This window comes from Callorhinus ursinus, unplaced genomic scaffold (assembly GCF_003265705.2).
Source record: "Callorhinus ursinus isolate GAN/ISIS: 27379988/994484 unplaced genomic scaffold, GSC_fseal_2.0 scaffold8, whole genome shotgun sequence".
Classification (NCBI taxonomy): Eukaryota; Metazoa; Chordata; class Mammalia; order Carnivora; family Otariidae; genus Callorhinus; species Callorhinus ursinus.
The window spans coordinates 14598427-14620641 of record NW_027397070.1 but is presented as its reverse complement, the minus strand read 5'-3'; the positions used below and the strand labels follow the sequence as shown (position 1 = coordinate 14620641).

General features: G+C 37.1%; 1 protein-coding gene across 1 annotated transcript in view; it reads right to left on the bottom strand.

Annotated features, from left to right (window-relative positions):
- TTC6 (tetratricopeptide repeat domain 6) overlaps positions 1–22215 on the bottom strand; it is a 202793-nt gene that overhangs the window by 122389 nt on the left and 58189 nt on the right. Inside the window, exons 3-4 of the mRNA XM_025869141.2 lie at positions 15009–15101; positions 5589–5798 (exon numbers count right to left, since the gene is read on the bottom strand). Of these exons, the coding sequence (XP_025724926.1) occupies positions 5589–5798; positions 15009–15101 (303 nt within the window). The remainder of the gene's footprint in view (positions 1–5588; positions 5799–15008; positions 15102–22215) is intronic.

The following is a 22215-nucleotide window of genomic DNA, read 5'->3' as shown; positions in this document are numbered from 1 at the left end:
TGCAGAATTCATGGTAATAGGTCATCAAAAGATTTTTTTCTTGGTGGGATGCTCTGTTTTTTTTTTTTTTTTTTTTTTGGAGACTAGATTTAAGGAGGAAAGCAGGGAAACTTTCCTTGGGGGAAAGCAGAGAGATATGATTGAATAAATAGAAGGAGGCCAGATAAAGGGAGGTTCTCGTAAATTACATAGAGGGTTTGGGCTCCCAGCAGCAGAAAGGAGAGAGCTATTGTGATTTCTTTGGTAAAGAAATGATGATGAATAAGGAAAGCTCAGAGTACAGGCCATTCTATCTCACCACTCAGTTAATGTTTGAATTTCCCCTACAGTTTCTCCACCAAATGGTCATCCATCCTGTCTTGAACATGGTGAGGAACAGAGGACTTGGATACATCCAAAAGCAGTCACTTTCTCTCTGAAACTCTCCCAGTTGTTTTTTTGTTATAGAGCCTAACAACTTTCATCCACCAGTCTCAATTCAAACCTCAGGATCATACAGGTACGGTCTAGCTCCTTCCATCTGACTGACAATCAAATATTTGAATACAGCTGACTTTCCTGGGCCTGCTTTTCCCCCAGATAAACATCACTAGTCCCTTCAATTTACCTTATGTGACATGTTTCTGAGATACTGTGCTTTGTCATCTTGAAAGCTCTCTTCCAAATGGTCTCCAATTTGTCAGTGTTGCTCCTGGGATTGGATAGCCAGATCTGAACATGACATGTGAGGTGTATATGATCAGATCAACCAGGAGAAAGATGATCCTCTTTTATGGTATTCGTCAATCAGTGCAAACTATGATTGCACTTGTCTTCCTCTCACAAAACTAAATCATGGCCTAAAACTCTGAAGTCTTTCACATTTGCTCTGAGTCATGTCATCCCATATCTATGCACTTAGCTTGTGGACCCAAGGGCAGAACCATACACACATTTATCCCAATTAAATTTTATCTGAGGTCTGACCAACCAAATCTTACCAATCACATTTGGATGTTATCTACAAATACAATCAGTAAATCTTCCATATTCTCATCCAAATTATTGGGAAATATGCTGAAATGGGCACAGGCCTATCACAGTCCACTAGGGACTTTCATGACTAGCTGTGCATCCTTTACATAACTAATTACAAATCCATCTAGCAGTTCACCCGATTGCAGTCTTGTCTACAAAACTGTCATTGGGAGTCTTGCATAAATGGATTGCTGAAATTCAAAGGCTAATAAAAATAACTAATGTTTAATGAGCTTTCTTGTAGGCCAAGTTCTTCACCATGATAGCCTTGCATTGAACTCCAGGTCTGACACTTTTCTGATGCTCAGTCTAGTAAGTCTAAAAAAAAAATAAGGTTGGTCTTCTGTGGCTTATCCTTAGGAAGCCCATGCTGGCTCCAAGTGATTACTGCTTCCCCTTCTAAGCCATATATATAAAGGGTTCTTCTGAAGTTTTTACAATTCTTTTAGTGATTCATTTAATCATTCCAGAGTTTTGTCCAAGGTCAGTACATACATTACAGAAATTATCACCCTTATCCTTAAAAAAATAAATCTCAGATCTGCAGTTGCCCGTCCCCAGGCTTCTGGCTCTCCTCTCCTGCAGCACCTCCTCAAAGCTGCTGCAGGCAGGGGGGCAACTGGCCCCAACCTATCTATCTGAGCTGACAGGCTCAGGTATCTAAGTTAACTCTTACAATCTTTTACCAATCTGGGGCTTCAAGTTTCTTTTATCACTTCTTTTTCCCTTCTTTCTAAATGAAAGATTATTCTCCTTGTCAGATTTAAGAGAAGCAAAGTACAAGTTTATCAGCTTCCTTTTCTCTTTGTCATATTTCTGTTTACTTAAAACCTCAACCTTTTTTCAAAATTAAATTAAGGCAACTCTGTCATCTGTTGTCATCACACTATTCATCCATAATGATGGGGTTATCCTTCCTTTTTTCTCTCTTTGCTCTTAAACTAATATGAAAAAAAAAACTTTTTTTATTCTTAGCATGATTCACAGGCCTCAACCCATTCTGGATCTTAGGATTTTTGATATAATTATTACAGCCACATGTCACTTTTACATTTATCTATGGATGTGTATTTCTTCTTTCATCTTTGTATATTTTTAAAACTGTGAATGCAATAGATCACTCATAACTGTTTTTGTGAGAATCTGAGGGGATTAAGGGCATCCCGCATCTCTTAAACTTCCTTCCATTTAGAATCTCAAGACATGTGGTATCTATATTTTTACAGACTTTTTACCCTTTTCCCTCCTAAAATGCTCAACAATCCTCTCACAGGCCCTTGTGTCAGACATTTCTTCACGGTCACCATTTCCTCATTTCTCTTTTTCATTTAATTTATCTAAGTCATGTTGGTCATGATTGAGAAGAGAGTCCTAATAACCTTTATTATACTAATGAGCTTCTAAGAAAGAGCCGAGATGCCCTTCAACAGATGAATGGATAAAGAAGATGTGGTCCATATATACAATGGAATATTACTCAGCCATCAGAAAGGATGAATACGCAACTTTTACATCAACATGGATGGGACTGGAGGAGATTATGCTAAGTGAAATAAGTCAAGCAGAGAAAGTCAATTATCATATGCTTTCACTTATTTGTGGAACATAGGAATAGCATGGAGGACATTAGGAGAAGGAAGGGAAAAATGAAGGGGGGGAAATCAGAGGGGGAGATGAACCATAAGAGACTATGGACTCTGAGAAACAAACTGAGGGTTCTAGAGGGGAGGGTGGGGGGATGGGTATTAAAGAGGGCACGTACTGCATGAAGCACTGGGTGTTATACAAAAACAATGAATCGTGGATCACTACATCAAAAACTAATGATGTATTGTATGGTGATTAACATAACATAATAAATTAAATTTTAAAAAAAAGGAAAAGAAAAATTCTTGCTCTTTGCTGTTCAAATGCTCAGCATGTTAAACCTCACTTTGAATCAGTCTCTCAGACAGATAATGAGATGGTAACAAAATACAGGACTGTAATAGAAATAGATTGAGTGGAAAAGAATTTCTCAGGATATGAACTGAGATATGTATATAAAACCAGGCAGCAATCATTAATAAAACTCATTCTTTGGCCTCAAAAAAAAAAGAGTCTGGCCTGCCTTGCTGGAGTACATTATTCCTCATTCCTGTGCCAGAGATTCTAGAGACTAATTTTGGGCCTCAAGTGTCCAAAGTAAAGTTCATGGATTATAACTGATCTTGACATGTTAATGCAAACAAATACAAGACACTTGGTGGTATGAGTCACTGGACTATTGCCTTTCTATGGCATTTCTAATATGTCCCATACTATGCAAAACAATAAACCATAAAGTCTTTTATGGTCTTCTCTTCTCCTCCTCTTGAAACACTTCTGGTTCTGGTTTAGAGCTCTCTTAATCCATTCTCCCAAGTCTTTCTTGTCCAACATTCCTTCTAGTTTTGTGAGGGACACTCTATTCCTAGTCATTTGTGTTTGTTCTTATACTTAACCACATACCTGTTAATTGTTGTTATGAAAGAGCACTGTTGCAAAGGGTTGTAAAGAGTAAAGTTTCCAGAATTAGACCATCTCATTTCAGGTCCTTCCTTTACAACCTAACTAGATATTTGTACTTGGACAAGTTATTTATCTTCTTTATGATAGTTTCTTCAAATACAGTCTTGTTAAGAAATCTATTTTTAGGAAAAAGTAGGATAATATATGCAAAATACTTAGCAAAGTGGTTGGCATGTGGTAAATAATAAATGTTACTTACCTTAGGGAAGGGCTGCCTCTTTTTACTAAAAATAAATAAATTTCTATAATTTCTTAATAATATTTAACAGCAGCCACAACAATCCAAAAGAATTAATGTGAAACTTTTCTAATGAGAGATTTGAATTCCTGCCAGGCCATCATTGTTAAATCACTGTCCAGAAATCCAGGTCATTGTTTTACACATTTAGTAGCTAACTATTTGCCTCTCATGCCCACATTTTATTTCCAAAGTCCCAATGTTCAGATAGAAGTATGGGTGAAAACACTGTCTACACTCACCAGCCTAACACTTTTTCATCAAGATGCCATGGTCTTTAAAGATACTGTTTAAGGGACACCTAGGTGGCTCAGTTGGTTAAGCGTCTGCTTTCAGTTCAGGTCATGATCTCAGGATCCTGGGATTGAGTCCCAAGTCAGGCTCCCTGCTCAGTGGGAGCCTGCTTCTCCCTCTCCTCCCCACTCATGCCCTCTCTTGCTATCTCTGTCTCTCCCTCTCTCTCAAATAAATGAATAAAATCTTTTTTAAAACGACACTTTAAAAAAAAGGAAAGAAAGAAAAAGATGCTATCTAAGGGCTCCACACCTAGAAGGTGTCAGGCTGAAACAGAGGATTCACCTGGAGTAGTTAGCAAAGAGTGGGTTCACTTAGCCTTGGCAGGATTCACTTCATACCCCCAAGTGCATGCTTTAGAAAGACAGCATGACTTCTGATGGGGTCCATAACCCATCATAAGATACAGTCCCTTCTCCTTCACAGCAGTCGTGGATTTTCTCTGGTCAATTATTATTTGTGCATCTTCCTTATTACCCATTATTCCCAACAGATCAATATGCTAGCATCATGCAAGATGAATTTAAGAAAGTAGGACTTGAGAAATGAAGAAAAGCCAGGAGGCAACTGCATTAATCCAAACATAAGGTCACTAGGACCCAGACTAGGATGAAGGCAACTGGAAAAGAGAATGAAAAAATTACAAGCAATAATGTTAGGAGGAATCTAGACCTTGGAGACTCAATGTGGGTGAAAGGCAAGGGAAGGGGAGGTCACATATAAACCCAAAGGTTTCAGAGTTGGGAGTTTTGGGCACAAGTTGAAGAACGGCCATTTGACATGGGTGAAACATTTTAGCAGGAACATGGTCTTTGATGGGGAGAGGGGACCCAACAGGAGAGGGAAGGTTGTTTACCCAAGAAGTTGTATCCATTTGAATCAGTTAGAGAAAGGACCCGTGGTGATAATCAAGATAATATTTTGTGGTTCAGGGAAAAGTGGCTTTTTTTTAATCCTAATAATAATGTATCCATTTTAAATAAATTCATTAAAGTCAAAAGGTAACTCAAAGAAAAGTACTAATTGAATAGCAGTAAGGCAATACACAGATATGGTAAAAAATTATTTAAATTATACATATATAAAATGAATCTGAGAAACATTCTCACAATAGGAAAAGACTTAGGGTTAGAATAAACCTAAACAGGGCAAAGTTATAAAATATACAAAATTCACCCAGTCCTGGTCCCTGGGTTACAATTTCTGACTCCCTCCAGATGGAAATGTGAGGACTCCTGGTCAATTTCTGAAAGTCCTGAGGTTCCTTCCCTCCTTACAAATGTGTCTTCTCTCTACACAGTTGTAATCAGGGCTGAGACTAAAAGCCCTCAACACACAGATGTCCCCTTTTTGCAAATGAGCAATTTGCAAATAGAAGGCCCTTTTTCAGGGTGAACCCACCTCCATGCTGTGGCCCTTGCCTGGTCCATTTCTTCACACTTGCACATCCCCAACAATCGTAACTCTTTCCAAACAAATAGTGCTTTACCTGTAAGGACGCCCATTTGGCTGCTTTGGAGTCACCTGTGGGCTGTTCATCTTTCAAAGGTTTACTGGATTCATCTGCTAGTCGAGCTTCCAGAGTTTCCTGAGATTTAAATACTGTGCTTTCTGCTTCGGAGACTCCCCACTCTAATACATCCTCTTGTTCGAGCTGGAAAATACTTGAGATAGCTTTGGGAAGTTCCTCAAGCACATTCTGTGAGAAAACACAGATGTACAAGAATGTTCTACTTATTGGTCCTTCCAAAGTTTTAAGTCACACAATGTTTTTTCTAACCATAAAATGATGATTAAAATGCATAATTGAAATTAAGCAAAGGTAGTAAGTTTCCTCTGAAGATTTAGAAAGAAATTCAAGTTGACTTAAGAACAATGTAAAGCCTAGCAAATTATTTTCTCTGGCTCTTGTCTCAGAAAATATAGCTCCCCTAGACGAACCATGAGAGACAATGGACTCTGAAAAACAAACTGAGGGTTCTAGAGGGGAGGGGGGTGGGGGGATGGGTTAGCCTGGTGATGGGTATTAAAGAGGGCACATTCTGCGTGGAGTACTGGGTGTTATGCACAAACAATGAATCATGGAACACTACATCAAAAGCTAATGATGTAATGTATGGTGATTAACATAACAATAAAAAATTTTTAAAAAAAGAAAGAAAATATAGCTCCCCTACAGTTACTATGCACCAACTCTAAGGTAATCATAAGACACCAGTCTTACCCTGACTTCACCCCATACTCACACAGATCAAGGCCCACCGAAACATCTGACCTCTGAGGTTCTTTGGTCCTGAGAAATGGGATTTCTGCTAACCAGATGCTCTTCCAGAAGCCTGACTCCAAGTCCTCAAAGAAGAGCTGACCAAGAGGCCTCAAGAAGACCACCCAGATATCCCTGCTCCATACCAAGCCCTAATGAAAAACTCTCACAAAATATTACTCTTAAAACTATTTTGTGTTCCTTAAAAATGTCTCACTGACTTAATCTCACCAAGTCTTAGGTAAAGTATCTTTATAGCCATATTTGGATATTACCCAATTTTAAACCAGAACGATTTGGGATTATGGAGTACTGGCAGTTAAAGCTTCACTGTCTCAAATTAACAGATAATAAAACCATTCTGATGTATATAAAAATCTGGATTCTAGAGAATGACTTCAAAATGCAATTGCATCTCTTTGTTCTTTGATACATTCATTTGTGAATAAGTAAAATAAAGGGTAAAAATGTCATACAGCACCAAATACTATATATCTTTATTATGCAAAAAGGGATGGCTAAACCAAGAAATTTCCATTTGTAAAATGAAACTTTAATCCAGAGCTCATATTTCTATAAAACTACTTATTGGATGGTGCTGTGAAAAGAGTAAAAGCTTTGCAACTAGATGGGACACTATTCAAATCCTGGATCTGTCGATTAATAAAAGTGTGATTTTGGTCAAGTTACTTAACCCTTTTTAGCTTCATTCTCCTCATCAGTAAAAAGGGGGCTTAATAAAATCTTTTTCATATAATAGCAGAATAGATATATTCGGGCAATATGTGTTAGGGGCCCTGTGCTTACTATGGCAAGCTCATTCATTGCATTCTCCATAGATTTGGCCCTGTTAATCTCTCGCTTTCTTTTCTTTTTTTTTTTAATTTTATTATGTTATGTTAATCACCATACATTACATCATTAGTTTTTGATGTAGTGTTCCATGATTCATTGTTTGCATATAACACCCAGTGCACCATTCAATACATCCCCTCTTTAATACCTATCACCAGACTAACCTATCCCCCCAAACCCTCCTCTCTAGAACCCTCAGTTTGTTTCTCAGAGTCCATAGTTTCTCATGGTTCTTCTCCCCCTCCGATTTCCCCCCCTTCATTTTTCCCTTCCTACTATCTTCTTCTTTTTTTAACATAAAATGAATTATTTGTTTCAGAGGTACAGGTCTGTGATTCAACAGTCTTACACAATTCACAGCACTCAACATAGCACATACCCTCACCAACGTTTATCACCCAGCCACCCCATCCCTCCCACCCCCCACCACTCCAGCAACCCTCAGTTTGTTTCTTGAGATTAAGAATTCCTCATATCAGTGAGATCATATGATACATGTCTTTCTCTGATTGACTTATTTCGCTCAGCATAATACCCTCCGGTTCCATCCATGTCATTGCCAATGGCAAGATTTCATTCCTTTTGATGGCTGCATAATATTCATTTGTGTATATATACCACCTCTTCTTTATCCATTCATCTGTCAATGGACATCTTAGCTCTTTACACAGTTTGGCTATTGTGGATATTGCTGCTATAAACATCAGGGTGCATGTACCCCTTCGGATCCCTACATTTGTATCTTTGGGGTAAATTCCCAGTAGTGCAATTGCTGGGTTGTATGGTAGCTCTCTTTTCAACTTTTTGAGGAACCTCCATAACCTCCCTACTGTTTTCCAGAGTGGCTGCACCAGCTTGCATTCCCACCAACAGTATAAGAGGGTCCCCCTTTCTCCGCATCCCCGCCAACATCTGTCGTTTCCTGACTTGTTAATTTTAGAAATTCTGACTGGTGTGAGGTGGTATCTCATTGAGGTTTTGATTTGGATTTCCCTGATGCCAAGCAATGTTGAGCACTTTTTCATGTGTCTGTTGGCCATTTGGATGTCTTCTTTGGAAAAATGTCTGTTCATGTCTTCTGCCCATTTCTTGATTGGATCATTTGTTCTTTGGGTGTTGAGTTTGATAAGTTCTTTCTAGATTTTGGATACTAGCTGATATGTCATTTGCAAATATCATCTTCCATTCTGTCGGTTGTCTTTTGGTTTTGTTGACTGTTTCCCTTGCTGTGCAAAAGCTTTTATCTTGATGAAGTCCCAATAGTTCATTTTTGCCCTTGCTTCCCTTGCCTTTGGCGATGTTTCTAGGAAGAAGTTGCTGCAGCTGAGGTTGAAGAGGTTGCTGCCTGTGTTCCCCTTTAGGATTTTGATGGACTCCTGTCTCACATTTAGGTCTTTCAACCATTTTGAGTGTATTTTTGTGTGTGGTATAAGGAAATGTTTGCAAATTCCTTTAGTTTTTGTTTGTCCTGGCAGTTTTTTATCTCTCCTTCTATTTTCAATGTCAGCCTAGCTGGATATAGTATTCTTGGCTGCATATTTTTCTCATTTAGTGCTCTGAAGGTATCATGCCAGGCCTTCTGGCCTGCCAGGTCTCTGTGGATAGGTCTGTTGCCAATCTAATGTTTCTACCATTGTAGGTTACAGATCTCTTCTCCCGAGCTGCTTTCAGGATTTTCTCTTTGTCTCTGAGACTCATAAGTTTTACTATTAGATGTCAGGGTGTTGACCTATTTTTATTGATTTTGATGGGGGTTCTCTGTGCCTCCTGGATTTTGATGCCTGTTTCCTTCCCCAAATTAGGGAAGTTCTCTGCTATAATTTGCTCCAATATACCTTCTGCCCCTCTCTCTCTTTCTTCTTCTTCTGGGATCCCAAGTACTCCAATATTGTTTTGTCTTATGGTATCACTTATATCTCGAATTCTGCCCTCGTGATCCAGTAGTTGTTTATCTCTCTTTTTCTCAGCTTCTTTATTTTCCATCATTTGGTCTTCTGTATCACTAATTCTCTCTTCTGCCTCATTTATCCTAGCAGTTAGAGCCTCCATTTTTTACTACACCTCATTGATAGCCTTTTTGATTTTGACTTGGTTAGATTTTAGTTCTTTTATTTCTCCAGAAAGGGTTTCTCTAATATCTTCCATGCTTTTTTCAAGCCCAGCTAATATCTTTATAATTGTCATTCTGAACTCTGGTTCCAACAACTTACTAATGTCCATATTGATTAGGTCCCTGGCAGTTGGTACTGCCTCTTGTTCTTTTTTTTTGAGGTGATTTTTTTCATCTTGTCATTTTGTCCAGAGGATAATAGATGAATGAGAGAATAAAATGCTAACAGAGTAACAACGACCCCAGAAAAATATACACTAAACAAATCAGAAGAGACCTGAAACTGGGGGGGAAAAGGGAAAGAAAGAAAAAAAAAATTTAAAAAAAAGAATATGATCAAATATGATCAGGCTGTAAATAGATCAGTGCCACACATGAGATTTTGGGTGTATTTTGGTCTGTTAGAAGAAACTGCCTCCCAAAATTTTAAAGAAAGAAAAGCTTATATACGTACAAAAATAAGGGTAAGTATGATGAAGGGATGGAATATGAATGTAAAGATGAAAATTATAAAAGATTTTATAAAAGGAATTGATAAGATAAGAAGTTAGTTGAAAAAAGAAAGAAGAGACATTTAAAAAAGGGGGGGAAGAATGTGATCAGGCAGGAGACTAGAACAAAGCCATACACTAGAGATTTAGGGTATATTTTGGTCTGTGAGAAGAAACTGTATCCCAAATTTTAAAGAAAGAACAACATATATATATATATACCAAAAATAAGGTTAACTACTATGAAGGGACAGAATATGACTCTAAAAATGAAAAATAAAAAAGATTTTTTTAAAAGGGATTGATAAGATGTTGGTTGGAAAAGGGAAAAAGAATAATTCAAAAAGAAAATTAAAAAAATTAACTTTGAAAGACTAAAGAATCAGGGGGACAAAAGCCATGAGTTCTATGTGCTGTATTCCCCTAGCGCTGGAGTTCTGCTGTTCTCATTGATCGGTAAACTTAGTCTTGGCTGGCTGTTCTTGCTGATCTTCTGGGGGAGGGGCCTGTTGCCATGGTTCCCAAATGTCTTTGCAGGAGGCAGAATTGCCCTGCCCTTGCCAGTCCGGGTAAGTAATCTGCTCAGGTTTGCTCTCCAGAGCTTTTTGTTCCCTGCAAGCTTTCGGTACAGCTTTGGAGGACGAGAGTGAAAATGGCGACCTCCCAATCTCCACCCCGGAGGAGCCGAGAATTCGGGGCCCCACTCCTCAGTGTGCCCCCAGAGAAAAGCAGTCAGTCACTCCTGTCTCCCCTGTCTCTGGCTGCACTCCGTGCTCACCCGGCCTGTGACCAAGCGTTTCTATCTCTGGCACCCGACTGGGTGTGGAGTCTCCAAACCCAGCAGATCCCTGCGGTGTGCTCCCGTGCCGCTCCTCCTGAGGGAGGAAGGGGAGTCTCCCCGGATCTGCCACTTGTTGGGTCCCTGCTGGAAGAGCAGTGGCCCAACTATGCCGTGGATCACGGTTTATGGCAACCCTGAGCTGAGAGCCCATTTCTCGGCTCTGTCTCTGCAGCTGGTTTCCCCTCTCCAATACCTGGGAGCTCTGCTGCACTCAGGCACCCCCAGTCTTTCTGTGACCCCGAGTGTCCTGAGACCACACTGTCCCAGCGAGGGTTCCACCCCCCATTTAGTCACTGGAGTGATGTCCCTCAGCGGAGCCAATTTCTTAAAAGTTCTGATTTTGTGCTCTGCTGCTCTATCACTTGCCGGTAGCAGCTGACCGAGGCCCCCTCCCCCACCGTCTATCCTCCCGAATATCGCCTCAGATTCACTTCTCCACACGTCCTACCTTCCAGAAAGTGGTCGCTTTTCTGTTCAGAGAATTGCTGCTATTCTTTTCTTCGATCTCCTGTTGAGTTTGTAGGTGTTCAGAATGGTTTGATCCCTACCCAGCTGAACTCCTGGGACCAGATGAAATTTAGGTCTCCTACTCCTCTCCCATCTTGCTCCTCCCTCTCCCTCTCTTTTCAATTGCCTTCTTCTCCTGGCTTCAATGCACACTCCCAGGGCTCTGCTTTGGGAGAGTAAACAGATGAAGGTACCACCCTCCAAAACAGAAAATGGAGGAAGAGGAGCTTGAGGAGAGGGCAGTGGCAATTCTGTAGCTGCAACTGACCCTTTTCAGGACTCTGCCCAGCCTTCCTTCTGCCACCAAACCTTTACTGATCCTGTCATTACTCTGTGCCCTGCCTCTGTTTCAGCATGCATCACGCTATTGTAATTGTCTAAGTAATCATTATCATAATCATAATCATCGACAAATATGAGCATTATCTCATTTAAGCTTAATCTTCACCACAACACCATGAAGCAGGAACTGTTTGCAACCCCATTCTGTGGATGAAGAAACTGAGGCTCAAAAAGTTAAGAAACCTGCCCAAGGTCACACTGAGAGTGCAGTAGCAGTGCTCTGTTTGAACCTAGACAACCTGAATCCAAACTGCACTCTCTTACCCTCTTTCTCCTACTTCCAATCAACTAGCACTTCTCAAAGTGTGGTCCACAGACTCCTGACAACCTTTGAGACCCTTCTAGGGGATCTGCAATGTCAAGGCTATTTTCATAATAATACTAAGCCTTATTTGCCTTTTTCACTGTGTTGACCTTTGCACTGATGATGGAAAAGCAGCAGTGGGTAAAACAGTGAACCAATACTTTTCCCATATGATTAACACATGAGATTACAAAAGCATGCAGAGGTTAAAGAACCATTCAAAGCACAAGGTAGACCAATGGACTTTACAGTAATGATATACAATAAGTTAATTTATCTTGTTTCAGAGTCCTCATTGCAACTCATCTTTAAGAAACTACCACTTGCACAGTTTTGGTGTATTAATAAAGAATAGTATCCATAATTATGTTAAGAAGCTATTAAAATATTATTCCCTTTTTAATATGTATGAGACCAGGCTTACATAATATATTTCAACCAAAAGAACATACACAACACATTGAATGAAGAAACAGATCTGAGACTCTAGCTCTCTATTAAACCAGGTATTATACAGATTTGCAAAAAAATGTTCTTGCTAAATTTTGGGGGGATACTATTTTTTCTAAAACAATATATTATATGTTCATATGTAATTGGCTTATTATTATTTTAAATGAATGAATAAATATTTTATATTTCTCTCAGTTTTAATTTCTATTATGGTAAACATTGGTTGATACAATCCACATAAACAAAAACTCCTTTGAGTCCTTAAGATATTTTTCAAGAGTTTAAAGGCATCCTCCAGTAACTGGATGATAGACATTAAGAAGAACATGTGATGTAATGAGTACTGGGTATTATATAAGACCGATGAATCACAGAGCTGTACCTCTGAAACCAATAATACATTATATGTTAATTAATTGAATTTAAATTGTTTAAAAAAGAATATTTAAACTCTAAAAAAAAAGGCATCCTGAGACCAGAAAGTTTAAGTACTTTAAAACTTTAAAGTCTGAGAATTCCTTAAAAAAGTAATTGTGTCTTACCCATCTTTATATCTCAAGTACTTAGTGCATTTATACCATCTGCAATTATTTGTGAGTAAGTGAATGAGTAAATAAATGAAAGAAAATTATATCAATTTTTTCTCTGCTAGGTACTTAGTCTCTATTTAGACTAATCATTAAACAGTATTATACTTTGTCTCTTTATATATTGGTCTACTCCATACAATGAGTTCTTCAAGGTCAAGAACTGTCTTTTCTATCATTGTATTAACCATGTCTAAAACAATGCTTACCACATTGTAGGAAAAGGAATGAATGAATAAACTCTTTGGTTTTTTTAATAAGTAGGTGAGGCAGTCATTCTCCATGATGATTCAAAAACTATTATATTTAAATGGTGGGTACTTAAAGAAAATAAGTTGCATCAAAGAACTAAGAGCCCTCTGACCTGTGGCACTGAGATGTTCACAAGTGAGGCTGCCATGCTCTGAGGGTAGGATGCCAGCACAACCAGATGACAGCATGTTGGCCAATGTTCCCCAGATAAATCTCAACCCAGGAAATTTCTAGAAGTCTAAGGGACAGGTAGGACGGACAGAGTTCTGCTCTCTGGCAGAGTGTCTGGAATGAAAGATATCACAGAGAAGCCTTTTTACCATGGCCAGGTAGTAAGTTAAAAGGTATTTTACCTTTTAAAAAGCCAGTGGCCAGGAGTGCCTGGGTGGTTCAGTCAGTTAAGCATTTAACTCTTGGTTTCAGCTCAGGTCATGATTTCAGGGTCATGAGATCGAGTCCTGCATCAGGCTCCATGCTCAGTTCAGAGGCTGCTTAAGACTCCCTCTCCTCTCTCTCCCTCTGTCCCTCCCCCCATGCACTTGCACATTCTCTCTCTTTCTCTCTCTCCCTCTCTAAAATAAATAAATAAATCTTAAAAAAAATAAAAATAAAAAGCCAGTGGCCAGAAGAGGTCCAGTGATTGCTTGTAAATGTCAAAGCTGAGAGAATGGTTCCCACAGAATTACAAAGAAATCAATAATTTTGTTTAAATCTTATTTTAAATAGTCAAGATGAGGTCTAAGTTAGGTACCTGATATTTGGCCTTTTTCATATTTTCCTGAAAAATGGTATCTTTTCTTATACTTTACACAAGTGTAGTGAATAGTTTTAAGTCAGATGGTATTAATGAAGAATTTCTATTTTTCTATACCTGATTAATCTTTCATTTTCAGTTTACTATACCTATTAGAAGCTTACATATCAGAGGCTTCGATATCTACCTGTAAATGGTGTTCCCTGGAGGAAGTTACCCTACATGTCTGTTTTAAGTCCAAAGCATACGTGGGAAGGCTTCAAAATTGATGTACATACATGTTAGCATCACACATGCAGGGGTCCTGAGGTAAGAGATGAGAATACAAAGCAGAAAAAGCCATGGTCTCAACCCAGAAGCATTTCAAACTCTGGTAGTTCAACCAGTTGCAGAAACTCTAACATCATAAGATCCATGGTTTTTGTGAAAAGATTCCATATATTTTCTAACCATAACATATGATGATAAAAAGGAAGTATAATCTGAATTTTTATGTGTGTGGACTCATATTTTCAGGAACTAAAGGAGCTTGCTATTTAACAATATTTTACAAATCCTTTATAAAGGAAATGATCATGGTGCAATGATTTGTTTTATGTAAATGTGGATTTCTATACACAGGGAGACATGTCCTATCCATAGGGAATATATTCCAGATTGCTTTGAATCCTATAAATACTTTGCCAATGATGGACAAAAAGGAAGCTTTATTTCTGAAACAAACTTCAGTCACCAACAGTCCACCAGTCCCCAAAGTTTCTCTATAAAACTTTCCCTCATCAATGCTATAAACAATTTTGCTAGCTAAATAAAAAATAAGGTGATGCTTTCTTACAAGCTAATAACTTTTAATTAACTCTCCAACTACCTTCTGAATCTAATGCCTAGACCAGAGGAATTGTTAAAATCTTTCCCTTCGGAAAAGAGTTTGTTGCCTTAGCTCAGAAGGTCTATGATAGGCAGCAATGGTGAGCGAAAACAACCAAGAGTCCCGATGTGATATTGGATTAGATGATCTTACAGCTAAACACACTTCTAAAATAAATTAGAGGAGGTTTTGTTTTTTAAATTATCTAGATAAGCATTCAAGCAACAAGAGACAGACCACTACTTCAATATAGGCAAGGAGGATTTTTATTAAAAACTTTACCATTTGAGGTTCCTCAAGATTTATCTGTAATCCTTGTTCTGCTTGCACTTGAGATGGGTTGTGCCAGTATGCTTTCCCCATTAAAGATATATCCTTGAAGAAGAAAAAGAAAACAGTTAAAATAATGCCAGTTTTTAAAATCATAGAGGTGTATTAGTCAATGCAACAAAATTCCAGGCATTTAATCAGTGAGGAATATATAAAAGAGAAATTTAAGCTAGGTAATATTATGTAGTAAATAGGAAATATAAAACAGAAGATACAACAAAAATATTTTGTCCATTATTCCAATTTCATGGCTTTATAAATTATTGATATCTATAGATATAACATCAGATTTAATAAGACAATTAAGTAAAGGTACAGATTCTGTAAAACACTGCCATTAAATAGCCGCACAGAAAGATAATATCAAAACTAAAATTTAATCTAACCCAAAGCAAGAAGGAATATTAATGTACTTTAAATTCTAATGAGTATAACTGTTAATATCATTTTTATCATTACTAATGTTAATTGCTATAATAAAATCTCATTCAGCTGAAGCAGTAAGAAGATAGCACACCACAACATCTAACAACGAATAGAAATAAAGAGACCCAGCTCTTGCCCAAACTGTAAAGTCACAGACCAGGTATCAATAGGCAAGTTATTTTGCTCTTTACCTCAGTTTTATCATCTTTAAAATGGGGATTCAACTACATAACTTTTGACAGCCCCTTTCTCCTCTAGACTTTAATAACATCAATAGCAAGATATAAACATTCGTTGTATTTTAACACACTACTTTTTCTTTGCTTTATTGAAAAGATCCAACTGAGGCTGTTAGCTTCAATTTCAGCCTTTCTAACACAAATAACTATAAAATTGGGCAAAATATAAGAACAACTCTTTTTGGACTGGGCAACAAGCAGTGTACAATGATAATGACTAAGATAACGGAAACCAAAAAAGGTTAAGAGGCAAATCAACCCAGATTTCTGCCTTTCACAATTCCCAGACCACAACACAAGGTGAGAGAAACAACATAGAACCCAAGTATCTCACTAAGTTGAAGAAACAGAAATTAGAGTGAGGGGAAGACAAAGAGGATAGAATTTGTAGGACATAGTATGGAGAGGAAGAAATAGCATAGGTATTTGCATCAGGTATTGGAGTTATTGACTGAATACTAATCTGTTCATACAATAATGAAACCCATGAGGGCAGACTGCCAGGGCGGGGGAGGAGACAATTACCAAACAACTATAACCACAATTCCCAAAGCTCACACAAGGCTGGGAATCATTAGCTCCCCACCAGACATGCTGAATACATGGTACATTCATTATAAACTCAGAAGGGTCAGACATTAATAGTGGTACTAAATTAGCTCTAGAGTAAAGGCTTCTTAGGACTTTAACAACATTTTAAAATTATACTTGAAAATATCAAGCTGATCTTCAAGCAGTTTAACAGACTACTGAACAAATTCCAACACTTTTTAAAGGAAGATAACAAAATCCCATATTCCACAAGGTAAAATTCACAATGTTCAGCACTCAATCAAATTTTACTAGTCACATGGAGAAGCATAAATATGTAGCACATAACCAGGAGAAAAATCATTAGAAAAAGACCCAGAAATGATAGATATATTGGAATTAGCAGATAAGGATCTTGAAATTTCTAATTTAAATATTAAAATGTTCAAAGATGTAAATATAATGAGGAGCAAATGTAAAATAAAAAAGAGAATCAAATGGAATATCTAGATAAAACACATTATCTGAAATAAAAATTTCACTAAGTGGCATTAATAACAGAGTAGAATTATAGAAGAAAATATTTGTTAACTAGAAGACATAGCAATAGAAACAACATAAAATGAATCACAGAGAAAAATAAAAACTGAAATAAAATTAATACTCAGGCTAACATAATATTTAATTAGAGTCCCAGAAAGGGCAGTGTGAAAGGAGCAGAAAATATTTCTACCAAAAAATGGACAAATTTTTCCAAATTTGATGACAGCTATAAACCTGAGCCAAAAATTTCCATGAATTCTAAGCAGAAACACACAAAGAACACCATGCCAAGCACATTATAATCAAATAAAGAAAACTAATAATAAAGAAAAAATCTTATAAGCATCCAGAGAAACATTAAGTACAAAGAAACTAATAATTCCTGGCAACTAATTACCACAAACTAACATTGCAGGCTTCCTATCAGAATTACGTAGGCCAGAAGACAATGAAGGAAAATATTTAGAGTACCTATACTGAATAAAAATAGTGTCCACATAAAATTCTATATCCAGCAAAAATATCTTTTACTTACTTATTTATTTATTTATTTATTTATTTATTTATTTATTTATTTATTCATTTGAGACACAGAGATATATATAGAGAGAGAGAGCATGAGCAGGGAGAGAGGCAGAGGGAGAGGAAGAAGCAGGCTCCTTGCTGAGCCAGGAGCCCGATGTGGGGCTCGATCCCAGGACCCTGGGATCATGACCTGAGCCGAAGGCAGATGCTTAACCATCTGAGCCACCCAGGTGCCCCAGCAAAAATATCTTTCAAAACTGACGGTGAAATACTTTTTCAGCAAACAAAAAGTGAAAAAAAATCATTGCCATCAAAACTACATTATAAGAAATGTTAAAGGAAATTCTTTCAGTAGAAGCAAAATGATATCAGATCAAAACTTGAATGCACACAATAGAAATAAGTAATAGAATGATTTAAAATGTGTGTAAAAAAAAAGATTTTCTCTTTTTAAAGATTTTTAAAAATATAATGGATGGTTTAAATAAAATTAATAATGTATTGTTTTACAGCATACATAGATATGAAGCATGCATTAATAATAGCACAATGATGGGAGAAAGGAAAAGAAATATATTTCTGTAAATTTCTTATATCATATATGAAATGGCATATTATTGATAAGGATATAAGTTAAATATGCACAGTGTAAACTCCATAACACCCACTAAAACAATAAAGAAGTAAATAAGCTAATAGTACAAAATAGCTTAAAATGCTTAAAAATATAATTAAAAGAAGGCAGGTAAAGAGGAGAAAAAAACATAAACAAATGTAACAAATAGAAACCAAATAGCAAGATAGTAAATGTAAACCCAACCTTGTCAATAATTACATGTGAATGACACTCCAGTTAAAAGACACAGACTGTCACTGCAGAAAAAGACAAGATCCTGCAATATGATTGCTATAGGAAACCTACTTTAAGTATAAAGACACAAATAGGTCAAAATTAAAAGGATGAAGGTTGTTACAACATACAAACATTAATCATAAGAAAACTGGAGTGGCTATATTAATATCAGAAAAGGCAGACTTCACTTCAAACAAGAAGTACTAGCAAGATCATTTCATAATAATACAAGAGTCAAGTCCCTCAGAAAACATACGAGTATGCACTAATGACAATGCTTCAAAGGACATTTTTTAAAAAACTAATAAAACTGAAAAGAGAAATAGAAAATTTCATTATTATAGTTGGGAATTTCAAACCAAGACTATCTGGCTCCTGAAACTTAGCTTTTCATTAATATACTAACTCAGGGCACCTGGGTGGCACAGTCATTTAAGTGTCTGACTCTTGGTTTCAGCTGGGGTCATTATCTCAGGGTCCTGCAATTGAGCCCAGAATCAGGCTCCACACTTGGCATGGAGTCTGCTTGAGATTCTCTCTCCTTCTCCCTCTGCCCCTCCCACTTGTGTTTCTCCCACCCTCAAATAAATACAGAAATCTTTAAAAAATAAATAAAATAAATGTACTAACTAGTAAATGTGAAATCCTGCCAAAAAAAAAATTCTTTACATTTTAGGTTTATAAATATATCATCGTATAAAAATCCAACAATAATGAACACCAAATTCAGGATATTGTTCACATCTGAGGAGGGAGAGATTGATTGGAAAGATGTACAAAGGGGATCTCTACTTACTTGTAATTTTCTATTTGTTTAAACAATCTGAAGTGAATATGACAAAAATATTAAATTTTGAAAAATCTGAGTGATGAGCACTTGTTCTACAATTGAAAATATTTCATAATAAAGAAATTTCTCAACACATTTCATGTAGGTAATGTAGCAATATCAAATATGGATTAAAAATATCTTAATAAAGAAACCTATAGTTTACCTTACTTGTGAACATAAATGCAAAAATCCCAATTAAAATATTTGCAAATGAAATTAATCAGCATATTTAGAAACAATAAATCTGGACCAAGGAAATTTTTTCCCAAAACTGCATGGGTAATTCATTCCTAGTTTATAAAATGAACAGATTAACATGGAAATTCATATGATCAACTCAGTAACTACTAAGGATAACCTTCAATAAAATTCAACACCTATATCTGAGTAAAGAGTAACTAGAAGTAGAAAAAAACTTAACCCACAAGAGATATTTGCAGATTCCTGCAAAATATATTTCATAATAAAACATTAGACAGATGAGGCCCAATACAACATGAAAAGAAATAGTACATGTATAAATAAGGGAGAAGACCAAAATGTTACAATTAATAGATTATGTAATCATATATTTGGTGGAAAAAAGAAAATTAACTGAAAAAAACTAGCAGGCCAAAGCATACCTAATAAATTCAACAAATAAAATTTCATACGAGCAATAACCAGTTAAGATTCCATTCTTAAAAACAAGCTACTAATATACAAAATGAGTGAATATCAAAAACATTATGCTAAGCAGGAAAAGCCAGGTTAAAATGGCATCAGAATAGCCAAAAATAGCATCTCCAAACCACCCAATAAAGTAAATATAAAGACAAAAATATATGAAAACCTAAAGTATTTGTCTAGTTAAAATCCAATGCCTGGAAGACATGAACAGACATTTTTCCAAAGAAGACATCCAAATGGCCAACAGACACATGAAAAAGTGCTCAACATCACTCGGCATCAGGGAAATCCAAATCAAAACCTCAATGAGATACCACCTCACACCAGTCAGAATGGCTAAAATTAATAAGTCAGGAAACGACAGATGTTGGCGGGGATGCAGAGAAAGGGGAACTCTCCTACACTGTTGGTGGGAATGCAAGCTGGTGCAGCCACTCTGGAAAACAGTATGGAGGGTCCCCAAAAGTTGAAAATAGAGCTACCATATGACCCAGCAATTGCACTACTGGGTATTTACCCCAAAGATACAAATGTAGGGATCTGAAGGTGTGCGTGCACCCTGATGTTTATAGCAGCAATGTCCATAATAGCCAAACTGTGTAAAGAGCCAAGATGTCCATCGACAGATGAACGGATAAAGAAGATGTAGTATATATATACAATGGAATGTTATGCAGCCATCAAAAGAAATGAGATCTTGTCATTTGCAACAATGTGGATGGAACTGGAGGGTGTTATGCTGAGCGAAATAAGTCAATTAGAGAAAGACATGTATCATATGGCCTCACTGATATGAGGAATTCTCAATCTCAGAAAATAAACTGAGGGTTGCTGGAGTGGTGGGGGGTAGGAGGGATGGGGTGGCTGGGTGATAGACATTGGGGAGGGTATGTGCAATGGTGAGCGCTGTGAATTGTGCAAGACTATTGAATCACAGATCTGTACCTCTGAAACAAATAATGCAATATATGTTAAGAAAAAAAAAAAGAAGATAGCAGGAGGGGAAGAATGAAGGGGGGGACATCGGAGGGGGAGACGAACCACGAGAGATGATGGACTCTGAAAAACAACCTGAGGGTTCTAGAGGGGAGGGGGGTAGGAGGATGGGTTAGCCTGGTGATGGGTATTAAAGAGGGGATGTATTGAATGGAGCACTGGGTGTTATGTATAATGAATCATGGAACACTACATCAAAAACTAATGATGTAATGTATGGTGATTAACATAACAATAAAAAATAAAAATAAATAAAAACTGAAAAAAAAATCCAATGCCTGGGCTTTTTCAAGAATTGTTTCTTCTTTTCTATGGGCCATACTTCCTTGTTTATTTGTATGTCTCATAATTGATTGTTGAAAGACTTATAGCAACCCAGGGAGCACTTATTCAATGATTACTAATGAATGTAAGTAAAAACAGTAAGTATTTTAGTGTTTTAACTTGCCTTATTCCCATAATCTGCTATCCAGCTAAGCAGTAGCCTTGAAAAATAAAGATAACAAAATAAATATTTTAGTAACTTTCAGCCATATGAATGTGTATTGGTTGTTTAGGGTCACTCTCAACCTATCATTAGTGATGTTATCAACTGGAAATGCCTGTGGGCAACCACCTGGGCCCACACTATTTGTGGTGGGCCCCCACAGACATTTCCCTAGCCACAGCAAATGTTGTGGCAGGACCGATCCTATAGTTCTTATTATGACTACAAAATGTACCTCAGCAACAACTGTCAAGGAACTTTGAAAAAAACAAGGTTTATTATTTATGAATTCTAAAGGGTACATGGCATGCTCAAGAGCACACAGTGAGTTTGTGAGGAAAGAGAGAGAGAGAGGGAGAGTGAGTGAGTGCATGGACCTGGGGTTCTGACTTTATTGGAGTTGAGGGTGGGATATCCAAGGTTTAGCAGGTTCACTCTTTATCAGTGAATTTAAAATATAAGTGTGGAAATTAAAGCACAGGAAGGAAAATGCAAGCAATCAGTCAAATGGTTATCTAGGCAACCAGAACTTTCAAAAAAAAAAAAAGAAATTCATGAGGAAGGTATCCTCACTCTTTATTTAGTTGTGTAGTTGGCAATGAGTTTATTCAAGATGGATGTCTTTGAAATGAATGCCTCAACAATCAAAAGCTTAATGTCAGGTACTTAAATTACAATAAAAAAAAACCCAATTGTCAGGTGCCTATACTACATTGATATGCACACCACAGGCTGTACACATGCTCAGAAAAGACTAGAAGCCCTAAGTTTTCACCTCTGACAACACTGAGGTTCTAGGCAAGCTGGAAGTTAGGACTAACGCCGGGTTGTAAATTGTCTGCTTGAGTACTAAGGTATGTCCCAACACACAAAAGAACCCCTCGGCAAAATCTGAGAGATACTGGTTCCAGGCATCCAAGAAAACCTATATTCAGTCATTACCTGGCCACTAAGCTAACCAAGCAGAGACTTCAGTGGCCACACACAACAAAGAAAACAGGCTTTACAAAATTAGTTCAAGAAAGTCACTAATTTTTTAAAATGACAACAATAAAAAT